We start from the raw sequence: 24,153 nt of genomic DNA, 5'->3' as shown, positions 1-24,153 counted from the left end.
TTGCCAGTCTTCCCCCGGACATTTTCAGCTCAAGCACAGGTGTCCCCAGCATGGGTGGAGGGCTTCATGCGGTCCCGGCCAGTCCATAGCCAGCCTGACCTACCAGCTGAGTGGCACCAAAGCCTCAGGCCAATAGGGAAGTCCCCACAAGGTGTCACCAGCCCAGTACACACTGATCCGACTCAGAAGCTGCTGTGCTCTCCGCCACCCCAGGAAGGCACCTACTGGCCTGGGCCCACATCCCTACAGGTCGGGAGGGGCTCAGCCACCACAAGACACCTTCCCAGCCCCACTCCGGGTCCTCAGAGGTCCTGGCCACCCCCACCTCTTCCAACTATGACTGCTGCCCCTTGGTGAGAGCCCACCTAAGACCTGGGCTGGGAAACCCAGAGCTTCCATGGTCCCTGCCTGTACTTCCAGCAGATATCACCAATCCATCCTGTCACTGTCCCCCTGAGCACCAGGTGGCCTGGATGCTTTGCCTCTGAGCTGCAGGCTTCTACGAGACTGGAGGAGGCCACTGCTGGAGGCAAGGAGACCCAGGGGAGGACCTGCCCAAGGTGCCACAGTGAGGCAGTGGGAGAGCCAGCCTTGGTGCCATTCTTCCCGACAGCAGGCCACCAGCCACGGGGAGAGGGAGGCCTGGCTCATCCCCCAGTAACCCACAGCCCTCTGAATACTAAGGGAGGACTCAAATAGTCCTCCCCACAGCAAGTAAGTGGTGATGGCGGAGGTGGGGTGGCTTCAGGATTTGGGTTTAATCCCAAGCACGAGGGTGGGCAGGGAAAGGATTTGGTTTCATTCCTTCAGATGCCCAAGCCTTGGCCAGAGCCCCAGGGTGCAGGAGTGAGGGCGCGTGGCCACCCAGCCTGTACCAACAAAGCCTTCCTTTATTAAATAGAGATCGCGTTACATTCCATCCAAAGAAGGAAATCCGGACGTGGTGAGGGATGTGTCCAGGTGGGCGCCCTGAACCCTGGTCCCGAGTGGGCTCTGATGGGTGGGAGGGCCCAGTCCTGCCTGCCCACCCAGGCCCCACATGCCAGGGCGCGTGTCTGCATGGCCACCCACAGCTGAAAACAGGCGTGGGCGATCTGAAGCCCTGTCTGTGTTCTACTGTGGGAGAAACTGCCCCAATCCTTCCAGCGGTTTTGGGAGCAGGGCCTCCAGGAGCACAGGGCTGAGATGGGGTGGGAGGGAAGGTGACAAGGGAGGCCTTTATGAAGGGGGAGGGAGGAAGGGGGAAAAGAAGGGAGGGAGGGAGCGGGGGCCTGACTCATCTTAACAAGGCTTTGGGGCAGTTCTGTGCTCCGGAGGCCCTGCCAGCCCCTCCCAGCAGTCCAATAGGGAGGCCACCAGGAACAAGGCATGGCATGGCCACAAGGGGGCGCCGCTGGCCCAGGGCTTGGCAGCTGGGGCGGAGGGTACCCTGGAGATCCAGCCACCCCGAACAGTCCCTTTCTGAAGACATGCCGGCAACAAGGCACCTGCAGGCGGTTCTGGGGACTGGGGAGGGGGCGCTGGCTGCCTCAGGTATCCCCTCCCAAGGGCTGAGGCCCCCTGAGTATGGATCCGAGCTCCCTGGTCTTTGGTGCTTTCTTGAAATCCTCCTGGTGGTGGCAGAACCCAGTGGGGAAGAGAGGGGGTCTTGCTGTGAAGTCCAGGCCCGTCTGTCCCTCTGTCTGTCCCAGGATGGACATGTGGTGCTGGCTCAGTGCTGCCTCCATGGCCTGTCTGTCCATCCGTTCTGTCTCTAGCTCAGGGCTGGCTCCAGACCCGTCTCCCTGTGTGTCGGCTTGTTCTGGGATGGGTGTTTGCTCTGTCTCAGAGCTCCCCTTCAGGCCTGGGCTGTGCCCTAAGCCTCCTGGGGGAAGAAGCCGAGCTTGGCCAGTGACATCTCCTTCCGCAGCCTCATGATCTCCCAGAACATGGGCTCTGCTGCAGGCAGAGAGAGGGTGAACAGGTCAGGGACAGCTCAGGGTCACCTCGGGCAGATGGCCAGGTCCCCTCCCGTGGCTTTGAACGGGGCAGCTGGCACAGCACCCTAGGGTCCCCAGCCCCCAAAACAGATGACCTCAGCGAGCGGCTGGATCTCTCTGAGGCTCCACTCTTGAGCCTTGGAAACTGCTGAGTGTCGACCACACTCGAGGGATCTGTCTGCACCACATTGACGGCCACCCCCACAGCCCGATGCAGACACGCAGGCACACGCTGTCACATGCAACAGCGGTGGTCCAGACCTGGGAACTACATTAGACAAGGCACAGATGCCTCCCTGGGACCCTCTCACAAGGACCCTGCGCAGTGAAGGGGAGACCACAGTGGCCATCCGGGGATCTAACAGGCGTCAACACCCAGCGTGCCTTGGCCTCCAAGGGGACTTGACCCCCAGGATGGAGAGAAGACGGCTCCTTACTCAGAGGGTGGGGCCAGACTGGTTCAGAAGACTCAGCAGGGAGCAAAGGTTGGTGGAGGAGCAGGGAGCCAGGCCTTGCAGAATGGGCTGTGGGGGAAGGGGGTGGAGGGAGGCCCTGTCCAGCATGGAGTAGAGTGGGATCAAAGGCTGGAGGCGGGCGAGCCTGTGTTCAGGTGACCAGGAGGAGATGGCCACACCAGGGCCAGGGAGAGATTCACAGGGGTGGCCCCCTTGTGCAGGACCGGGAGAGGTTTGGTGGCGGAAGAAAGACCAGCCGGACGGACTCAGGTACACAGCTCAGCACCCAGGAGGATGGTGTGAACCCTTTACTAACCCACAGCCCTCCCCGCTCCGCAGCCTCTTAGCTGAGTCTCGCCTCCACTAGGGGCAGCTGGGCCCAGAGGCCGCTTCCCCACCCAGCCCCACTCCCGTGTGCCATCCCTGCACCGGCCACCAGGGGGCGCTCACCGTCCTGCCGCACCAGGCCTTGCTGGATGTAGCGGATGTAGGTGAAGAAGTTGCACACTGCGGTGATCTGTGGGCAGAGGCGGGGACGGTGTGACCTGCCAGCCCCGCACACAGGATCCCCTGACAGGCGGATCTGAGCCCAGAGCAGGAGGCCCCAGGTCCCCGCAAAGCCAGGCAGTGCTCCCTGACTCAGCTGGGACTGGGCTTTCAAGTAGTAATCAACAACAGCATGACTAGCACCGTTATAATAACAATAGCAGCAACCATTTCATCAAGCGCCTGCAGCGAATGAAGCAGACGCGCTTATTATTCCATTTTACATGGGGGAATGCGGAACCACCTAGGGGAAGCTGCTGATATCCATCACGGAGATGGCGGAGCTAATGAACCAGCGTGCAGCAGAGCTGCGAGATGAACCGGGCAGCCTGTCCCAGAGTCTATGCTCACCCTTCTCACAGGCCGGCTTGCTCCAGATGCTGGAGGTCTGGGCCAGCCAGGCCTCAGTCCAGTGCTACTCATAACATTAGGAAAGGAAAGGGGGTCAGAAGCCGCTCACCTGGGCTGCCCGGGGCCCCTGGAGCCTCAGGCCTGCTCCATGCCAGGCCCCGGGCACCCTGTGTTGGCTCAGACACTGCTATGAGGATTCATACCATGGAGAGGGTACTCTTGGTGCCTGGCCCAGGGCCCCTTCCCAGGCCTGGGCCCCATCTCCCAGCTGCTGGGCACTAATGGCTCCGAGGTGCGCCCCCCGTACCTCCACCTCCTGTAGACCTCAGTCGATGACTGACTTGTGTGGAGATAGAAGTCACACAGTCCCCTTGCCTCAGGGTGGAACTCTGCTAAGAGCCCGGTGGATGGGGCTGAAGCTGGGCTGCGGCTGAGGCCACGTCCTAGCTGGACTCCCCCATCCCTTCCCTCATTCTCCTGAGAGCTGCACACAATCTCCTGGTGAGGCTCTGCCTCTATGGAACCCAGCCTAAGACAGGGTGGAAGGTAGCTGGCAGCTGTGCCTGTCCGCAACAGCCCCTACTGAATGTCCAACGCTCCCGGGGGGGGACGTCGAGTGAGAGGGGCACCCACAGGCTGGGGAGCGGAGAAGCTTTGGGGAGGGGCAGGACGGTGGTGGCCTGGCAAAGGTAGGGAGGTGTGAGAGAGCGGGGCGAGGTCGGGGGATCAGCCTGTTGTGGCAGGGACAGCGCTGCACAGGGAGGGTTGAGGAGAGGCTGCGGCAGGAGGGTTGGGCAGGGCAGAGCTCAGGACAGGAGCAGGGACAGTGGATGCCCACAGAGGCTCATGAGCAGGGAATAGCAGGGACGGAGGCTTTCTCTCTCCAGGGAGTGTGCTGGGGAGGAAACACTTCTCCCTGTAGACCCCACACATCTTGGTCTTTCAGGGCAGGGACCACATCCTAAAACTTCAGACCCTCACCTCATTTCCCTCCCCCAGCTTCACCCAGTGCAGCAGGACACCCAGGCCAGGGACTTAAAGTGCTAGAGGTGACTCTGTTGAGCATGGGAATATCTTTCGTGTGGCCTGCTGTTGAGCCCTGGTTGGGCCTGGAAAGGGGTGATGGAGACATGTGGCCAGTGAACAAGGCTCAGTGGGCACAAATCCACAGGGTAGGGGCTACAGTGGACTCAGAGCCAGGATCCCAGGTCTCGGCCATGTGGCCCTGAGCACACCCCTTTCCTTTGCCAAGGCTCAGCCTCCCTTTCAGTAAATGGGTGCTCAGCACAACGCTGGGAGGACTCACGCTCAGAGGCCTTGTGGAGTCTGGCAAGGACAGTACAGTCTGCTGCCAGCAAAGGGACCGTTTGTCCCCTTTAGACCTGCTCCCCCGCGAGGAGCCTCTAGCAGGCCTGAGATGGTTGCGCGAACTGTGTCACTGGAAACGTGTTTCCAAGCATGTTCTCTCATTCTCCTCAATGCTCTTAAGAGTCAACAGGGGGACAGAGGAAGAGGAATCCCTGTCCTCGATCCCCAGCTCGGTGAGAACCCGTGTCCTGGTCTGGGTCACTCGGCAGGGGAGGGTGGGAGCTGGGATTCCCAGAGGCCCCTTGGCACTCACGGCCGACATAAGCCTGGTGCACCAGATGCACCTCTGAACCTTCTCCAAAGCCTGGGCCAGCACCTGAGTCTGGGTGTCAGGAGCCCTGCACTCACCCGGAACTCTAGCATCGCTCCTGGCTTAGGTGACACTGAATGACAGAGGGGGGCGATGTCATCCCACGACCACATCTCATATATAAGGCTGCGTCTGAGCCAACTGGAGAGTGGCCCTCCTAATGGCTCTGAAGTCAGCTGCCCTGTGCAACAAGGCCATGTGGCAGGGGACTGTGGGTGTCCTCTAGAAGCTGAGGGTATCCCCTGCCAGCAGCCAGCAAGAAAACAGGGACCTCAGTCCTTCAAACACAAGGAACTGAATGCTGCCAACAGTGTGAGTTTTGAGGAGGACCCTGACTTCCAGAAAGGAACACAGTCCCCTGACAGCTTACTGCGACCTTGCGAGTCCCTGAGCAGAGAATCCAGTAAGTAGCGCTTAGACTCCCGACACGGGGAACTGCGTGCTATCAAACCACTGCCCATGGCTTGGTTGTGTGGCCCAAGTCAGTCTCTGTGCCTCTCTGAGCCTGTACCCTGCTCTGTAAATCAAGATGTAAGGCTGGGTGTGGTGGCTCACACCTGTAATCCCAGCACTTTGGGAGGCCAAGGCAGGCAAATCACCTGAGGTCAGGAGTTCAAGATCAGTCTGGCCAACATGGTGAAACCCCATCTCTAATAAAAATACAAAATTAGCTGGGCGTGGTGGCGCATGCCTGTAATCCCAGCTATTTGGGAGGCTGAGGCAGGAGAATTGCTTAACCTGGGAGGCAGACGTTGCAGTGAGCCGAGATTGTGCCACTGCACTCCAGCCTGGGTGGCAGAGTAAGACTCCGTCTCAAAAAAATAAATCAGTAAAAATAAGTAAATCAAGGTGTAGTGCTATTCATAACTCCCAGGCCCAGGGCCCAGAGTCCCAGCACCCAGGTGGCCCCAAAGGAGCCAAGTAACGCTTGCAAAGGCTGACTCACCCTGGCCCGGGAAGATGGCGAGATGTAGTAGTGGCTTTCGGAGTCTCCGAGCCGGATTCGGTGGCGGCAGGTGCGGGTCAGTCCGCTCAGGGCACATGTGCTGGGGGAAAGCAAAACGGGTCATGAGGGCTGGCTGGGGCTCGCCCCCCTCCCCCTCCTCCTGCATGCAGGGAAGATGCAGCAGCCAAGAGGATACATGGGGAGGGGCAGGCCTCCCTTCCCCCACCAGGCTTCTAAAGGAGCCCAGAGCCAGGCAGAGAAGGGAGCTGGCCCCAGCCGTCCCCGAGACAGTCCTCGAACTAAGCTGAGCTCTACCCCTAGAACCCTTGTTTTGCCCCTACTGGGCAAGATAATTGGTTAATCTCATACCAGGTGTACAGAGTCCCATTCTCTGCAGGCTCTGCAAATGCCTCTCCCTCCACTTCTGGGGACTCAGACCAGGCACTCCTCCCCACAGCTAGGCCAGGGTTGAGGTCTGGCTGCCTCCCCCTTCCCAACACTCAGCGGCTCCCCTGCTTTACCCATCCAGGCCTTCTGACCCCATTAACCCCCATGGTTCTCAGCTGTGTGCCAACCAACCCCGTCTAAGAGCCTTCTCGCATACCCTCTTCTCGCCTCCCCCAGTCCTGCCTGACTGCGCTCAGCATCTTCAGCCACCCACACGCAGGGTCTCTGTGGGCCCTGAGCAACCCCCATCTGGGCCCCACTCCCCAAATCTGCTCTTTGCTGGCCATGATCTGCTCAGCTCTCTCTTCCTCACCCTCCACTTGCTCACCGGGTCCCCAGGTCAGGGCACAGCAGCAGGGCTTTTGGCCTGCATCCCCTCGGCTCCTTCTGGCCAACTCTCTGCCTCATTGCTCTCTTTCTTCTCCACATCAGAGCCAGGGGCTCCTCCAAAAACCCACGTCTAACCCATCATCTTTCCCTCTTGCTTTCCTAATTCCCAAGACATAGGGAGAATCCCAAATAAAAGAAGGTTTAAAAAGCTCCTTGGCTGCAGGACTTATCAGAGCATTTGTTGCCTCCTGGTTCACTGGGACTCTGATGGACCGGAGAGCCTCTTTTCAGGTGGCAGCTACTGATGACATTTTTTCTTTTTTGAGGCAGGGTCTCACTCTATCACCCAGACTGGAATGCAGTGGTGCGATCTCAGCTCACTGCAACCTCCGTCTCCCAGGTTTAAGCAATTCTTCTGACTCAGCCTCCAGAGTAGCTGAGATTACAGCCATGTGCCACCACACCTGGCTATCTTTTGTATTTTTAGTAGAGATGGGATTTTCTCTATGTTGGCCAGGCTGGTCTTGAACTCCTGACCTCAGGTGATCCACCAGCCTCAACCTCCCAGAGTGCAGGCGTGAGCCACTGCACCAGGCCTATTGATGACTTTTGCCGCACTGGCTGGTGGGTTAAAGCCCAAACCTGTGAAGGCTCTTTACACTCTGGCTCCAACAGCCTCTGCAGCCTCCACCCCAATTCCCTGTCCCCCCACTGCTTAGCCAGATGCCCCAGTGGTGCTTCTGTTAATATCCCAGCTTCTCATACCTTTGCACATTCTGTTCCCTCTGCCAGAAATGCCCTTCCCTGCTTGGCAAACTTCTATTAATCCTTCAAAACCTGGCTCAAATGCTCCCTCTCCATGATGAGCCTCCCACCAGGGTACCAGCCATCCCCAGCCAGCTCTTGGCTGCCAAGGTGAAATCCTCCCCAATTTCTGCCCCTTGCTCCCCCTGGCTATTTTGTTCCGCTGCTCCCCTGCTCAATGCCAGGTGAGTAGCTGGAGGACAAATGCCAGGGCTACTGCATTATTTATTGGCAGGGGCAGAGCCAGCAACTGACAATCATGGTTCAAGAAGAAAAGGAGGGCACAGGGCAGGCCAGTCAGGAAGAGGCAGACCCCAGCTCCCAGCCTCTCTGGAGAGCCTGCAGGTTCACAGAAAACCTGCCAAACTGCCTCCTTGCCCTGTGAGGGCAGCAACTGTCCCTGTCCCATTGGCGCTGCTGCATCCTGACCGCCCCTCAGCGCAGCGAGCACACAGCTTGGCAGAGCTTTCCTGCATGGGCAGGAAGGAGCTAAGACCCTCAGCTTACTTGGTGCTGCTGCACTCAACCTCGGCCACCTTCACTGCAGGCAGTGTCTGCGAAGCCACCGGCTCAATGGTGAGCGTGTTGTCCTCCACGGCGGCCCGTACCAGCGTTGAGAGCTGCGGCAGACCAGGGTGGCAGGCAGGGTGGTAAGGGGCTGGGCCCTGGCGGAGGGGCGGGTCCCCCAGCTGGCCCCGCCTCTGCCATGCCTCACCTCCTGCATGGTGAAGTCCAGGCAGGGGCCCACGTCCTCCCGGTGCACCCTTTCCAGGAAGGGGCAGGTCTTGTCCAGGGTGGGGGCTTCCCTCCAGGCCTGGAACTCTGCAAACAGGATTGTGTCCACCTGTGGGGGAGGGCAAGCGGGGTGGGGGCAGTCAGGGGACTAGGGCCAGCACAGAAGATGCAGGCTGAGCTGAAGGGGAGCGAGGGAGGGCGTGGGGCAGGCCCAGCAAGCCAGCAGGTCAGTCCCCAGCAGACGTGCAGGGAAGCCAAGTCCAGCGGCAGCAGAACTCCCTTCTGCCCTTTGCACCAAAGAATTTAGAACTACAAGTTTTGTTTCCAGGTCGGCGTTAAATTTCTTGGTGCAATAGGATTTTAGAGTGGGGTGCAGGGCTTTGTCCTGAAGACCATCACTGCCTCCTTGAGGAGGAAAAGTCAAAGAGCAACTGGCAAGAGGCTACAGGTACCAGCAGGTACACAGGCACGTGCACACAGGAGGGGACACACACAGGCTGCCCTGGGCCCACGCCTCGGAGGCGACTGCTGGCCTACCCCAGGCCGCATGCAGAGGGAGGGAGGCTGGGAGGGGGCAAAGTGGGAGGCCCTTCTCTGGGGTCATTTACCTGTCGGGAAAAGGAGGGAGAGGGAGTGGAGGCGGGGGCTGGGGGCTCCCCAGGAGGGAGCTGCCAGGCCGGCTCGTAGGTGAGGTGAACCGCCTTGCTGGGGACCACGCAGAGGAGCAGGGAGAGCAGCGGGGCCAGCCCGGGCTGGGCCGGATGGACAGACAGATGGACGGACAGACAGGCAGACAGACAGGTAGACAGGTGCACAGAGACAGAACAGGAGGAAGGGGAGAAGTTAATGTACATTCAGAAGCTCAGAGCTCAGGAGGTGGATGAGGGCCTGCTCGTCTTCCCTGGAGGCCCTGGAGACAGAGGTGGAAGCCAGGATGGAGTTGAGTGGGCTGGCGCCAGGGACCCAGGAAGCTGAAGGCACCACAGCCCTCTGAGTGCAGCCCTGAACTCAGCTCTTGACGTCCCTGTCTCTTTGGTTCCTCTGGCAGCCCCAGGAGGCCCCATTTATCAGGTGAGGAAGCTGAGGTGCTGACAGGTGGCCGCATTTACCTACAGACCATGACCATGAGTCCAGCCCAGCCTGGACCCAGCAACTGGTGTGGCCAGCTGAGGTGGGATGGAGACACCATCCAAAGGCCACGCTTGTCTCCGCCCGACAGTCAGAGGGCGCCAGGAACCCCCTGAGCACAGGGCTGTAACCAGGTGGTCCTGGGGCTCAAGGCTGCGGCCACACGGGGTTCAGGCAGCCTCCCCGCTGAGGCCCAGTGGCTGCTGCTTGGCCTCTTAAGGCCAAGGAAATGTGTGTCTCAGTGGAAGCCCCAGATCCTCAGGGCCAAAGCCATCCTCAGGGCCAAAGCCAGGCTCAGGTGCAGAGACCACTACCTACTGCTTGGAGTCAGCGGGGCAGGGAGGGGGCCTCAGGTCCCCAGATGGTGCACCCTGGAGGCTGCAGGCCAAGTGCCTCGGATCACAGGAGGTTGGAGAGAAAGGACCTGCCCAGCCCTCACATCCCAAAGAGTCGCAGGACAGGCTCCAGGTCACACAGCGTGGGGCAGGCTGGTCCTCACTGGGCTCTGGCCCTGCCTACCACAGGCACTGCCACCCTTCCCCGTACCCAGAGCCCGCCTCCCGCCCTCACCTCCTTGCCCTCTCTGTCTGGGGTGAGGGTGTGTCCCGCAGCGGGGCACACGGCGGGGCAGAGGGCGCTGCTGGTGCTCTTGTGGCGAGAGTGGCCTTTTCGGGGCCCAGCCTTGGTGGGGCTCAGCAGCTGGGGGTGAAGCTCGCGGTTGGGAGAGGCTGGTGTGGATGTGATGACCAGTGTCTTCAAGGCTGTCACCTCTGCCTGCAGCATGTCGATCTGCATGGGATGGGATGGCTGTCAACCCTCACCCAGGCTGGATGCCATCCTGGCTGCCACCGCCTATCAGCCCAACTCAGGACAATGCACCCCTGCAGCGATGAGCACCTAGTCCCTCCTGACACCCTCAGGACAGCCTTCATGGCAGAGACCCAGACACTCATTTTACACATAGGGAAACTGAGGCTCACAGAGGCGACATGGTCTGTCCAAGGTCATGCTGTGAGCAGGATTCTGTTAGGAACAAGTGTCTGGGAGCTGGCTAGGCCTCCCATGAGAATTCTGGGGGCCCCCAGGAGCCAGGAAAGGCCCAGGCCTCACATTTTGCAGATGGGCAACCAGGCTTGGAGAGAGGAAGCAACTTGCCCAGGCTCAGACAGCCACACTGAGTGAGGTTTCTGCTGTGTGAAGTGGGGCTGGGAGGACAAGGAAGAAGGTACAATAATCACAGGGTCCTCCCAGCCCCAGCACAACCCCAGAAAAGGCTCTGCCTTGCAGCAGAATCACTGATGGAGTCCCGGGGCACTGGGCCCTGTGATCTCAGACCCCCACCCTTCCTTTCCCTCCCTGGGCCTGGGTTCACCCATTCCTGCTGGCCCCACTGGGCCAGGCGAGCGTCCACTCAGGCAGCGAAGCTCACTGTTCGCTGAGCCGGGAGGCAGGGCGGGTGCCTGGGCTGGCCTGGGCAGGCGGGGACGGGCCTCACCTTGCCCCAAGCCTCCTTCAGCTGCTTTTCTGATGCCGCCTGCTTCATGTTGGCTTCTCGAACCATCTTGTGAGCTTCCTAGGAAGAAGGCAGTCCCTGCATGAGTGGCGAAGAGCTGATGGACGCCCAGGTGACCCATTCCCCAAGTTGTTCCCGCTGCTCAGCCCGAGTACCTCGAACAGGCTGGCCGTCAGCTCCTCCAGCTCCTGTTCTAGCTGCTCCCGCACCTTGGAGAGCCGCTCACATTCCTCGTCCTTTAGCTTCAGCTCCTGGAGGAAAAGACGCAGGCACTTGAGGCCCTCAGCATCCCCAGGCCTGGCACGGGAGGGACCAGGCCCACCTGACCAGGCTCCATCCCCCGGTTATTTGATGTGGGGCCCAGAGCTTACTTCCTCTGGTGCCTGACAGTTGATGATGCTTTTTCTGTTTAGCCGCAGCATGAAGCTGAAGCCCTGCCTGCCAGTTCATCAGAGCTCAGGGCAGGTTTGCAGTCAAGACCACCATCGGTGTGCCCAGCACAGGCCTGGCCTGCAGTTGGCCTCAGCGAGGGCACATCCCTCTCCTTTGGGCACATCTCTGGGCACCTGAGAGCCCACAGCTCTCCCAAGTGGACTTCTTCCCACCAAAGCCCCCCAAGCCTGCTACAGGCACCCACCTTCTGCGCTCTGTGCAGCTCCTCCTTCAGGAACTCAGAGCCCTTCTCTCGGATCTCCATGGAAGAGCTGCGCAGGCGCAACACGTCCAGCTGGGTGGCTGCAGGGCCCTCCTGGCCTTGGGCCTCCTCCCCTGCAGAGGTCTCCACCAGGGCTCCTGGGGACTCCCTGTGGCCTTGGCAGGGGTCCGTGCTCTTCCAGGGGACCGGGACAGCTGCAAGGGGTGGCGGAAGGCCCTGGTCTGGCTGGGGTGGGCTGGAGACAAACAAGGGCATCCGCAGGTTCAGGGTGGGGTCCTGAGGCCTGGAGAGCTGAGCCTAGAAACCACTCCGGGGCAATGTGCCTACCACTTGAGCCTCAGCCTTTCCATCTGAAAACTGGGACACTACCAGCTATCATCAGGGTTGTTACAAGGGCAAATGTCCAAGCACAAAGTCTCCTGGGGCAAGAGGCTCATTCCTCTTTGTCAACCACCCCCTCCAGCCCAGGGCTGAGGGCTGCGTTTGGCACATGCAGTAGGTGTTCAGCACACAGTAGGTGTGCAGCACACAGCAGGTGCACAGCCTGTTTGTCTAACAGACGACTGTAAATGCATCAGGCGTGAGTCCCACTTGTATAAAGTGAAGCCTATGCCGATGGCCCTACCTCAAAGGCCACTGAATGATCAGAGGAGGTGTGCGTAAAACCTTGGCACCTCGGATGCACTCAAGCAGGAGCTGCCTTCACTGATACAGTTAATGCGAATTCTGCCCCTTTCGGGGTGGACCCGAGAGGAAGGATGAGGCCAGGGCAGGCAGGGCTGAGGCAGGAAGATTCTGCAAACATCTTAGGCAAGACAGACCCACTTCCTGTCCCCCTGGACTTGGTGGGGAGCAGTCCCAGCTCTCCCCTGGCCTGCCTTGTGACCTCAGGCAAACACCCACTTCTCTGGGCCTCAGGACCCTCCCTTCCCTGAAGCTGCAGACCCTGAAGGTGGTGTGGGGCCTCACTCCCCCCATCCACACCCCCCACTCCAAAGTGGACCCTGGAGAAGGAAGGGAGGGCGAAGGCCCGGCCAGCGGTGTTTTGTGCCAAGACAGCACCTCTGGACTCGCTCACTCAGCAAAAGCTGGAGGCTCCTGAGCCAGCAGCTTCTGAGCCGCAGCAGCCAGGGCTGGGGCTGGGGGGCTGGGCAGGCCGCTGATATCAGTGAGGGAAGTTGGGGGGAGGGGCTCAGGGAGGCAGCACCAGAGGGGGAAGGCAAGGCCAAGGAGAATGTGGGACTCAGGACAGCTGAGGCAGAGGGAGGAGTGAGAGGCAAGTCTGTGGACCAGTCTCCCCTCCCTGTCCTCAGGACCTTGGGAAGGTCACCAAGCAGCCCCTGAACCTCAGTTTCTCCCTTGGTTAACACACAGAAAATGGGTCCCCAGAGACTCCAGCAAGGAGCCCACTTCCAGCAGTGAGTCCCTTCACACAGATCCGTCCAGCTGCCCGGCTCCACCTGCCCTCCGCTCTGGCTCCTCAGGCTGGGTCCTGCCTGACAGGGATGTGGGTTTGAGGATTAAGGTGGGGACACATATCCACCACTCCATCAACAGTGTCTATGCCAGGCAGGGCTCTCTCCTAATACTCTTGTTTGGGGAAGTCTTGTTGGCAATGGTCCCCCGCAGCCTGAGAGCTACTGTGGTGCCCTGGGCTGGGGTCTGTGCCCTGGGGACTCACACTGCCAGACTCTACACAGGTCTCTAACCACGCTGTCTCCTTTAAAATTCTCTCAACAGCCACCAGGCGCAGTGGCTCACGCCTGTAATCCCAGCACTTTGGGAGGCTGAGGCAGGTGGATCACCTGAGGTCAGGAGTTCGAGACCAGCCTGGCCAATATGGTGAAACCCCGTCTCTGCTAAAAACACAAAAATTAGCCGGGCCGAGATTGTGCCATTGCACTCCAGCCTGGGCGACAGAGCAAAACTGTCTCAAAACAAACAAACAAACAAACAAAAAACTCTCTGATCGGCACTCGTGGCATCATTCCGTTCTACAGATGAGGGGACAGAGACTCACAGAGTGAAGGCACTTGCTGGGGGTCATGCGGCTGGTCAGTGACAGTGCTGGGACAGCTGGCCAGGTCTTCAGCCCAGGCCCAAAGCTTCCCCACTGCAGGGGAAGGGCAGGTGGGCGGGGAGTATGAGTGTTGGAATCCGCACATCTGCTTCAAGATGAAGGGCTGCTGGGCCCAGGGGGACTCGGAGGCTCCTCTTTGGCTGCAGTAGGGAAATCTGACCCACTTCTGGCCCGAACTGGCTTCTCAGACTCTGCGCAGGCCCAGAAACCCCCTTTCCAGAAGGGAAGGCCTGGGCAGGGGGAGCTGTGGCAGAGAGAACAGGCCAGATGGGGCAAGCCTGGGGTCCACGTCAGCCTCTGACCTGGGGTACACATGAGCCCCTGAGAATGCTTCTGAAATTCTCTGAACCTGCTTCCGCACCTGAGGGATAGGAGCTGAAATCCTGCAGGAGGGGCTCTAAGAATCAAGAGCTCTAAGAGCAGTCCCAACCTGGCGCTGGGTGAATCGTGTTCAATCCACAGCCATGTTTGGCTGAGACGCCCACGAAGCCTGCCTGGCCTCTGGGTCCTGCGGCTTAAACTGGAGGCCTGGGGACCCCTGCCAACAAGACTTCCCCAAACAAGGGTATTAGGAGAGAGCCCTGTGTGGCATAGACACTGTCGATGGAGAGATAGATATGTGTCCCCACCTTAATCATCACGGCCCAAGCCCTCAGGTGGGACAGGATGGCCATAGTCACTCAGGCTGGGCTGGAGGCTGCTCACTGCAGGCCAAGGGCAAGAGGCGGCAGCACAGGACAGGACAGAAGACTCTCACCATTGCCTACGCCCTGACCGAGGAGAAGCAGACTGATGGCCCTCCCCTGGGGGCCGGGCTTCATCCACCAGTGTGGTCTGGGCCTCTGGCCACAGTGAAAGACTAACTCTCTCTCCTGCTGGTCCCAAGCACACGGGCTGGAGGTGTGGCTGGCTGTCCTCGCCATTTTCCCAACAGGCACTCACTTTTGCCTTGTGGGGCGGAGTGGGGACAGGGCCCAATTCTGCAGCCAGAGGAAACAGTGGTCCAGGAGGCCTGAGACAGAGTCTGTGACACCCTTCCCATCCCCCCCAGTAGAAGAGCCCAAAGCCCAATTCTAATGGCAGGAAGTGTGGGACACGGGAACAGTGGGACCACCCAGTAGCCACCAACTCCCCAACGCCAAAGGTGGCAGGAGCAGGAGGGGAAGAAGGCCTGACCTGCCCTTGGAGGGTAGCTGGAATCTGCAGACCTTCCTCTCCCTCATTTCCGGGCTGCAAGGCCCACTCCTGAGACTCAGACATTTCAAAGAGGGGACCCTGGGCTCCTCAGGTCCAGCCGAAGCCAGAATCTCCGATCTCACACACACTGCGGCCTCCCAGACCAGAGGCCTGGAAACCCAGCTGTGAACACCCAAGTCAGTGGCCTGGGACAAATCAGTCCTGGGACAAGCAGGGACTACTTAGGGTTCTGCTGCCCAACGTCCCTACCCTCCTCAGTCCCGGTCCACTGCTCTCTGTACAAACCTCCTCAGTCCCCGTTCCCTGCGGAAACAGAGCCCAGCATCTGAGATGAGCCACAGATGCCTCTGGAAAGGGGCCTGCTCAGAGGGTAGGAGTCAAGGTCAGAGGTAGATGGGGCAGCCAACATCCCCCATCCCAGAGCCAGCTCCCACCGCCGAGAGGGCCCTGGGCAGTTCATACAGGAAAGGCCCCCTGGGTCACTTCCCCAGGAAACACACAGCTAAGAGAAAACGCAGCAACCACAATCCTCACCCCACCAGGCCCGCCCTAGGACGGCCAGCAGGGCTTTTGCCCCGACCCACAAAATAAGAAGGAGACCTAGACTCCGCGGCCCTCAGTATCTCCCTGAGCCAGCAGGGCCTGGCCAGAGGCCAGACCAGCCTATCCCTCAACCAGTGCCCAAGATGACCCTGTCCAGTTACCTCCTGGAACTAAAGACCCCTGTTGGTCATGGGCACAGTGGATTCATTAAATAAGCAGGGGAGGGGACAGCACGGGTGGCTCTGAAACTGGGCCAAGGAGAGGGCTGGGAGGGCACACTGGGACCACTCAGCGTGCTGCCAGGGCCCAGGCCTCGAGGGAGGCTGCAGAAACCCCGACCCAGGGCCTGGCTCCTGGGGGCGGTACCATGGCACAGGGGCCTATTCAGACTCACGCTCTGCCTGTGCAGTGAGGCTGAGGGGATGAAGGCTGACAGCCATGTGACTCATATCCAGGGACCAAGGGAGTCCCAGGAAAGAGTTGGTGGGCTAGCTCTCAAGCCAGCCTGCAAGCCCAGCAAAGCTCAGCTCCCCTAAAGAGCAGCCAAGTCTTCAGCCCCCAACCCACAAGCATGTCAGGTTCCCAAATGCTTGGCCACATCCACTCCAGCACACCACTCCACAGGTGTCGTGGCCTGGAAGCTCGGGACAATTGCAGGAAGATGTGCTCCTCCACCTGGTTTCCAGATGAGGCCCCTGAGGTTCAGACAGGGATGGTAACCTGGCCAGAAAACACAGCAAGGAAGCGGCAGGATGGGAACTGAACTCAGAGTACAGGCATAGCGCATCACGTGGCCTGTCACCCAGAGGAAAGGGGATGAATGGCGGTTTCGGAGAAGTGAGGCAGGAGGCAGATGGGGTTTGAGGAAGTCTGAGACAGTGCCCAAGTACTAGGGGTGCCACCCAAGACTGCTGTACAGCCAGGCAGGACCTGGCCTAGGAGGGGACAGCAGAGGGGACACACAGAAACAAAAGATGGGAAGGGGGAATTGTGGGAGGACCAGCAGCTGGATAGGGGGCAGGAAAAAGCAGTCATTAATTAAGATAATTCAAAACTAAGGAAAAGGTGAAAGTTGAGAACAGTGGTGCCCATGCTGGGAAAGAGGAACTGGGAGGGGGTCTTTCAGGGACAGGAAAGTGGGTGGCTGAGGCATTTGGGAAGTGGCACGTCCCGTAGGCAGCTGAGGGGGAATAGGCAGGATGGGGTGACGCTGTCTTGGGAAAGCAGCCGCAACCTGAGCCTGGATGATGGGCTGTCAGTGGAGACAAGGGCTTGAGAGCCAGCCGGAAGAACAGACGAGAGTGTTGGACACTGGAGCTGAAGAGTGTCCAGGACCCGGGGATGAAAGAGATCGTCATGAGTCTCACTGAGTTGGGCCAGGATCCAATGAGCTCAAAGCAAGGAGGGGACAAACGGACAGGTGGGAACCAAGGAGGGCCTAGGCCACAGGGGAAGGGGGAGCCAGAGTGGGCAGAAGGGCACAACAGCACGTCCTAGTAGAGACCATGGAGGAGGGGGAGAGAAGGTCAGGAACGGCGGGGGATGGGAAGCAGACCAGAACATCCAAAGCAGGTGAGTCAGGCCGCCAGGCCAGCCCAGCCCAGCCCTGGCAGGGGAATCCAGCCCTGTCTCTCCACAGGAGCCAGCACAGGGCCTAGGTGGGGGCGCATCTCACTACTCTTCGGCTACAGGGCCGGGCACGCAGTACATCCTCAAATCTGCCTGTGGTGACCCTGCCCATTCAGTCCAAGAATTGACACCGAAGGCCTCCAACAGCTAGCGTGTATACTGAGCACCCATTATGTGCCAGGCACCCCACCAGCCGTGATCCATCCAATCTGCACGACCAGGCGGCCCCCTTCTTACCACATCCTATTTTGGTTTGCATCTCCCTCCCGCTACCTCATTTCCCAAGACCTACTGGGCATAAATCCTATGCAGAGCTCGGAGGTTCTAGGACAAGCAGGATTCTAATGAGGATGTCTGCCCCCGACACCCATGTCCTGATTACGGAACAGCAGGAAAGATCTCCACCTGTTGAGGGGTAGGGCAGGCAGTTAGATCATGGTCCAGGGAGCAGCAACAGCGAGGGTTATACAACCCCTTCCCAATGAAGAGGCCTGCATGTCTGACCCTGGAGCCCTCGGGCCATACTTCAGACTCTGTCTCATGGCCTCTAGTCCCCCGTGACTTAGGCCTTACAGGCAGGAGCTCACAGATCCATGCCCTTAGAATAGCCAAGGCCCAGGGCAGGGAAGTGACTTGCTCAGGATCACACAGCCAGTTGGTGGCCTCTGCAGCTCTGCCTGCCACAAAACCATGCTCCCTAACCCCTGGGAGGTTGGAGATAGGCGTGATGAGCCCTGTCTCTGGGGAAACTGAGACCGGGGGGGAGGGGGCTGCAACACTGTCATGTGGGAACTCGAACGCTGGCTTCCGCTGGCCAAGTCTCAAGTGCCCAGCACTGTGTTAGATACAGAAGTACTCAAGACGCTGTCCTCACCTCGTCACCTTGGAGCAGGCTTGGCACCCAAAACTATGAATGTGTGAAACTGTGGGGAATTGGAAGGGGAGCAGCCCAGTTTGGGGAGCACCTAAAGTCAGACTGGAGCTGCCTCTGGGTTTGGAGTTCAGGGCCCAGGCTCAGGAGTCCCAAGGAGGAGAACTCACCCAGGCTGCTGCAGAGCCCAGCCACTGCCGCCCACCCCAGAAGAGCAGCCCAGGGCTGGGGCCATGACCAGGACCCGGCCATTAACAAAGCACAGCCACCAAGAGACAGAGCTCAGTTCATTTCACAGGTGAGGAAACCAAGCCCAGAAACATCACTGACCCCGCCTGGGTCACCGACTCTCAATCCCAGCTCCTCCTATTCTAGATCAGCAGTTCCAAATATACACCTGCCAGAGCTGTCATCAGCTTGGTCAGTCACCTGGCAAGTATGACTCTGAATAGGACCCCTCCCAACTGCTGCTGGGGTCTGGGTGAGCTCCTAGGACACCAAGCACCCAGTGGGGGCTGGCGGCTTGGCCCCTGACTCTAAATTCCTGTTTCCACACCCATACAGGGGGCCATTGAAATACAGAGCTCAAGATAACCCCCAAGCTCTGCCTCACCCCTTCCCCCAGCTCCTCACTGCCCCTCATCCTTTCCATCTGCATTTATGAAGCACCTATTATGATATGAGCTCAGCACCCAGCTAGGCCCCCGGGGGTGCAGGGGTGCATGCAGGAAGTGAGCCACATTGAGGATTCTGTGGGGGTCAGCCTGGCAGCTGGCTCATCCAGAGTGGCGCTGGGAATATGGCAGGGGGGCTGGATGGGGGGGAGGGGTCCTTGCCCAGGATTTAAGGCTCTCCGACTCTCCTCGAAGCAACCATCCATCTACTCGTGGCTCTCAGCTGTGTCTGGCCTTGGCCTGGATGCCTCCAGAGAAGGACATTCTCTGACCTGAGATCATTCCCACCCCCAGAAACCACTTATTTTACCTAAAGGCCCAGAGAAGGAAGTCCACATTCTCAAGGTCACACAGCAACTAACTCAGTGACTTTGTTGCCTGAGTCCACCCGGCACAAGACACAGGCTTCCTGCAGAGGAAGCTACTCCCCAAACACAATTCACCCCAGGCAGGACTGCCCTAACCTCTCCAGGTATCACAAACCCACATCAAGCACTTTCTCCTAAGCCAGCCTCTTTCCTCCCAGCACAATGCCAAGGAATACACTGGTGGCCTTCAACTCTCTCCCTTTAAGAGTCTCAAGCCTTAGGGCAGGGCGTGGTGGTGAAAGCCTGTAATTCTAGCACTTTGGGAGGCTGAGGCAGGTGGATCACCTAAGGTCAGGAGTTCGAGACCAGCCCAATCAATATTATGAAACCCTGTCTCTACTAAAAATACAAAAATTAGCCAGGTGTGGTGGCGTGCACCTGTAGTCCCAGCTACTCAGGAGGCTGAGACAGGTGAATTGCTTGTACTCGGGCGGCGGAGGTTGCAGTGAGCTGAGATCTCGCCACTGCACTCCAGCCTAGGTGACAGAGAAAGACTCCGTCTCAAAAACACCTCACCCCTACCAGGAGCCCACTCTCTTCTGCAACCCCTGCTGGGGATGAAAGGCCATCTCTCCCCTAGCATCGCAGCTCAGCCTTTGCTAGGTGCCATGGAGTGAAGTGGATCCTGCCTGCCTTTCCAGGGGGGGCTTTGCTCACTTCCCAGCTGTAGCTGGGCAGTAGCCCTCTCCTGGGACCACTCATCTGACCCAGGGGGCACAGGAATACAACCTGTCACCCATTCGGGCCACATTTCCTCCAGGACCTGGTCTTTCCAGGCCACTGGGGAGTGTTTGGCCAACTCCACAAAAACACAACCTTTCTGCACATACAGGGCGGGGGTGCCACATCAGATGGGCCAGGAACTGCAACTGCCCCTGAGAACCAATGGCCTGAACAGACATAGCCACAGGGGCCACTAATCCAGAACCCGGAATCTGTGCTACCCCACTCCAGGCTGCAGGGCGATCCCACTTCACACCTCTGAGAGCCTCCGCACTTCGGGAGCCCCACAAGGAGGTTCTGCCCTCAACTTGGGAGCCGCCCTGGCAGAGACCCAGCCCCTCTTTCCCAGCTACACTGCTTTCCAAGAGTTCATCCAGCCGAGGGGGTTGAGGGACGGGTTGCGAGGGTGGACCGGGGGTCTCTCCTCTAGGTGCATGCCCCAGAGTCGTGCACATTCTTCCCCATACCCCGACTCTTCTCACTTGCGCTCCTGATGATCTAGGAGGAGTTGACGCTGTCACCCCGGGACGGTCGGCTGCCCACCCTTCGCATCCTGCACCCCGAGAGAGACTCCCGACCCCTCCCCCGGAGTCTCCTGGCTGCAAGTCGGCTCGCCTGCAGGCAGGGCGGGAGCGCACAGCACCTCTGGGTGGCGGCGCAGATCCGGCGGGGACCCCCCCAATCATTCTGTCCCGGGAGGCAGCCGCGGCCCAGACCCGGCGCGGGACCGCGAGCGCGCGCGGACCTACCCGCTCCACATCCCGGCGCCTCGGGGCGCCCGGGTGTTTGTTCCCAGCGCCGCCGCCGCGTCCTCCCCGCGCCGCGTCCCTGCCCGCCGCCGACTCCTCCCGGGGCCGAGCCGCCCCACCGCCTGTCAGCCCAGCCCGCGGCCGGTCAGTAGGTCTCAGCTGCCTGGGCTCGCGGCCCCCAGCCCAGCCCCGACCCTGCCCTGGGCGGGTCACGTGGCGGAGGGGGGCGGCCCGAGGACACGTGCCCGGCCCCGCCCCTCGCCGGCCCGGCGCTGGGATCGGGCGCGCGCTCCCAGGGCCCGGCCCCACCCGGCCCGCCGCGCCGGGACAGGGAGACCGCGGCGCGGGGAAGGAACCCGGCCCCCAACATCCCGCGGCCCGCGCCGCGCTCAGACTCCCTAGCTGACTCGTCCTCTCCAATCGCCCTCTGCACCACCCACTTTGGGCCACCCCTGCTCAAGAACCTACAATGGCTCCCGGGCTCTCAGCTCTTGGATTCTGACACAGATTGTCACTTAAAGCCAGCAGACACCCTCCCCCATCCTCACCGGCACTCCTTCCCTAGTCTATCTGCTTAGTGCCTGTCCCTGTGCAACATCCTGCCTGCTGGGAAGGGGAGGGGACAAACCCGAAACAAGTTTTCTGAGTCCTACTCTCTGAGTTTTACCCCGAAGGAGTTTCCACTTCTGGTCCAACGCTCCTCACCCAGCCTCCTGCCTCTTAACACACTGTGCCCATCCCTGCCTTTACCCACCATCTGCCCTCTGGATAGTATTCCCCACCCCACCCCCACCAACACACACACCTACGCACACCTGTCTGGTTCCTCATCCTCCGTGAAACCTTTCCCTGAATCCCAGACCACTGGTCTACCTGTCCCTCAGTTCCTCTGTCCCACCCATTCTGAGTCCTGATCATTGGTCTCAACTTCAGCCTGGGACTGGACCAGTAAGAGCAGAACCCCTCTTCTCTCCCACCAGGAACCATGGCTCCCACCTTCCCTGTCTGGGGGAGGACTGGGAGCTTGGGGGGAGGTACTTGCCCTTCTAGGTGCTACCAGAGGTCCTAGTGCTGAACCCCTCCAGGCCCACTGACTCAGGCCCCAGGCTCAAGTTAGTCAGATCTTCATTTGAGGACACATTTTATTCATTCATTCAACTCATTCATACATTCAGCCACTCCATCTGAGCATAGTCTATGGGCCATGCAAGGGCTGGTGACCCAGAAGGAAACTGTGCAGACATAGGCTCTGCCCTCCTGGGGCTCCATGATGGAGGATGGAGGATGAGGGAGGTATTCTCTAAGACCTCCATGTCCAGAGTACAAATAGACAACAATGCTCTTTCCCCACTGGGCATAGTGCACAACAAGGTAGGGAATCTGGAGAGTGGAGGCGAGGCTGGATTCTATGCCTTGCTTGCTCCCTTGGCCAGCATTTTGTGCAGTGAACAACCTTGGCAGTTCTCCATAGCATCCCTTCCAACTTTCTAGAATCATTCAGCCCAGGCATCCCATAGCCAGCACGCAGCAGGGCAGTTGTTTCCATGGCCATGGCTTCCAGAGGGCAGGGATTCTCTCTTTCTTGGAGCTGTGTTCCCTCACCCCGCCCCCAGCCCAGCTCAGGGTCTGGCCCACCCAAAGCAGATGTCCACATGTGTTTGCTGGCTTGAATCCCTCATCAGTAGGTCTTGAGCAACTGTTGTCTTCCTGGCCCTTGTTTTGTTCACTGTTTAGAGAAGGAGGAGAAAATGACACAAAAGGAACCCAGCACAGGGCCCTTGCCCTCAAGTCTTCACAAGCACCGGGAGGAGATAAGTCATGGCAACCCAGACCAGTGGGAGATAAAGTGGGTGGAGGAGGCGTCAGCTCAGGGCTATGTCCCCGGAGGAAGAGTCCTCAGCCTGGGACAGCTGGTGGACCGGGGAGGCCCTTGAGCGAGGTCTCGAAGGACAAGTGTGTGGTCACCACTCAGAAAGCATCGACACTCAATTTCTAACCAAAAATAGCCTGTCATCCATGCTTCCTGCTACCATGGACTCCTAGGCCTCACTGCCTCCCCCATTAGGGAGGACCCTACTGCTCAGCTGAACTTGCTCCTCAGCCAAAAAGGATGGGCTCAGAGAAGTTAAGGAACTTGCCAGATATCACACAGCCAGGGGCAGTGGGGCTGAGTCCTCTTACACCAGTTTTCCAAAAAGACCATCCAGAAACTAGAAGCTCACTGGCAGCTGCAGCTGTGTGCAGCCAGGCAGCAAGAGGTTCCTGAGCACAGGCTATAGGTGCCTGGCCAGTGGCAGGGAAGGGAGAAATAAAAGTTGTGTCTGGGCCAGGCGCGGTGGCTCACGTCTGTAATCCCAGCACTTTGGGAGGCCAGGACAGGCGGATCACCTGAGGTCGGGAGTTCGAGACCAGCCTAACCAACATGAAGAAACCCTGTCTCTATTAAAAAATACAAAATTAGTTGGGCGTGGTGGTGCATGCCTGTAATCCCAGCTGCTCAGGAGGCTGAGGCAGGAGAATCGCTTGAACCCGGGAGGGAGAGGTTGCTGTAAGCCGAGATCGCACCATTGCACTCCAGCCTGGGCAACAAGAGTGAAACTCCATCTCAAAAAAAAAAAAAAAAGTTGTGTCCTCTGCCCACAAGCCACTGCCCTCCTGACCCTCCCTCCCTCTATCCCCCTCTGCCTGCTACATCCCAAGCCTGACAGCCTTGACCACAGACCCTTGGCTGAAGGCAGCTGAGGAGTAGGAGACAGTCAGCCTGGATGACCCAGGCCCTGATTCTGGACTTACAGGTCTGACCTCAGCTCACTGTGTGACCCAGGATGAGTGTCTTGCCCTATCTGAGCTTCAGTCTCCACCTCTCTACAGCCACCAAATTGGACAAGACAGTCAGAGCCATTCCCTGGGACTCTCTGAGCCCAGCTTCTCACACCGGCTGCCCTGAAGCTCGCCAAGATTCCCCCTCCCCTCCATGCCGCAGGTCCTGAGCTCACCTGTCTGTGCCCCAGGGCTCTTCTCTCAAGCTCCCCTCAAATGCAGGGCACAGGCCTAATGGGGCGTAGCGGACAGTCCCTGCACTCATGGCCAGGAACACGGGGCATGTCCCTCGGGCGGGGCACCTGGCGTGCTCCTCAGAAGAGTCCATGCTTGGAAGGCCAGACTGAGGGTCCCTCTGGAGGGTGCTGGGAAGGGAGGTAGCAGGAGCCTTCTTCCCCCCACTAGGCTGGGCCTCACACTAACCTTTGCTATCTCCTCAGAGCAGCAGCCTGGGAGGGAGGCACCACCTCCCAGGACAGCCACTATCTCCTTCAACCCCGTAATTATTAACTCCTGTGGCTCCTCAGGCAGCAGAAGACACTGGGCCCTCCTTCCTGGGCTCTGGGCCAGGGGAGATGAGACACCTCAAGAGGAGGCCCCGTGTTTCAGCCAGGATCCCAGATGGTCTACTTGTCCCCTCGCCACACAGGCTGGGGCGTTGGAAACTGCCTGTCCAGCCTTGACCCTGTCATAGCTGTCGTAAGCTGGCTGTGGAGCCCTGACAGGCCCTCCCGCCTGTGACCACAAGCCTGAATATCCACTTAAAACTTTGTTATTGGCCGGGCACGGAGACTCACGCCTGTAATCCCAGCACTTTGGGAGGCCAAGGCGGGCAGATCACCTGAAGTCAGCAGTTCAAGACCAGCCTGACCAACATGGTGAAACCCCGTCTCTACTAAAAATACAAAATTAGCCAGGCATGGTGGTGCATG

At 59.4% G+C, this 24,153-nt stretch overlaps 1 protein-coding gene across 3 annotated transcripts; it reads right to left on the bottom strand.

Moving 5' to 3' along the window:
* Window positions 1-867: 867 nt before the first annotated feature.
* Window positions 868-23,620, bottom strand: RAB3IL1 (RAB3A interacting protein like 1). Of its 3 annotated transcripts, none has more exons than XM_025356860.1 (10): window positions 23,398-23,617; window positions 11,550-11,802; window positions 11,068-11,163; window positions 10,895-10,972; window positions 9,970-10,188; window positions 8,252-8,380; window positions 8,044-8,156; window positions 5,956-6,055; window positions 2,885-2,951; window positions 868-1,938 (listed from the first exon to the last, which is right to left on the bottom strand). In XM_025356860.1, exons 1-10 carry the CDS (start codon window positions 23,547-23,549, stop codon window positions 1,856-1,858), a joined length of 1,290 nt encoding a protein of 429 aa, XP_025212645.1. In that variant the 5' UTR covers window positions 23,550-23,617; the 3' UTR covers window positions 868-1,855. The 3 variants fall into 3 exon arrangements, with proteins under 3 accessions (XP_025212645.1, XP_025212646.1, XP_025212647.1); XM_025356861.1 differs by lacking the exon at window positions 23,398-23,617 and adding an exon at window positions 20,402-20,655; XM_025356862.1 differs by lacking the exon at window positions 9,970-10,188 and having other exon boundaries at window positions 23,398-23,620.
* Window positions 23,621-24,153: the final 533 nt, after the last annotated feature.

This window comes from Theropithecus gelada, chromosome 14 (genome assembly GCF_003255815.1).
Source record: "Theropithecus gelada isolate Dixy chromosome 14, Tgel_1.0, whole genome shotgun sequence".
NCBI lineage: Eukaryota > Metazoa > Chordata > Mammalia > Primates > Cercopithecidae > Theropithecus > Theropithecus gelada.
This window is presented reverse-complemented; position numbering and strand designations above follow the sequence as displayed.

Coding starts and splice junctions, on each gene's coding strand:
- RAB3IL1 (XM_025356860.1), bottom strand. CDS start 23,549: ATGGACTCTTCTGAGGAGCACGCCAGGTGCCCCGCCCGAGGGACATGC. Junction 11,164..11,549: donor AGCTGCACAGAGCGCAGAAG/GTGGGTGCCTGT, acceptor CTTTTCCTCCAG/GAGCTGAAGCTAAAGGACGA. Junction 2,952..5,955: donor CGCCATCTTCCCGGGCCAGG/GTGAGTCAGCCT, acceptor CTCTGCCCACAG/ATCACCGCAGTGTGCAACTT.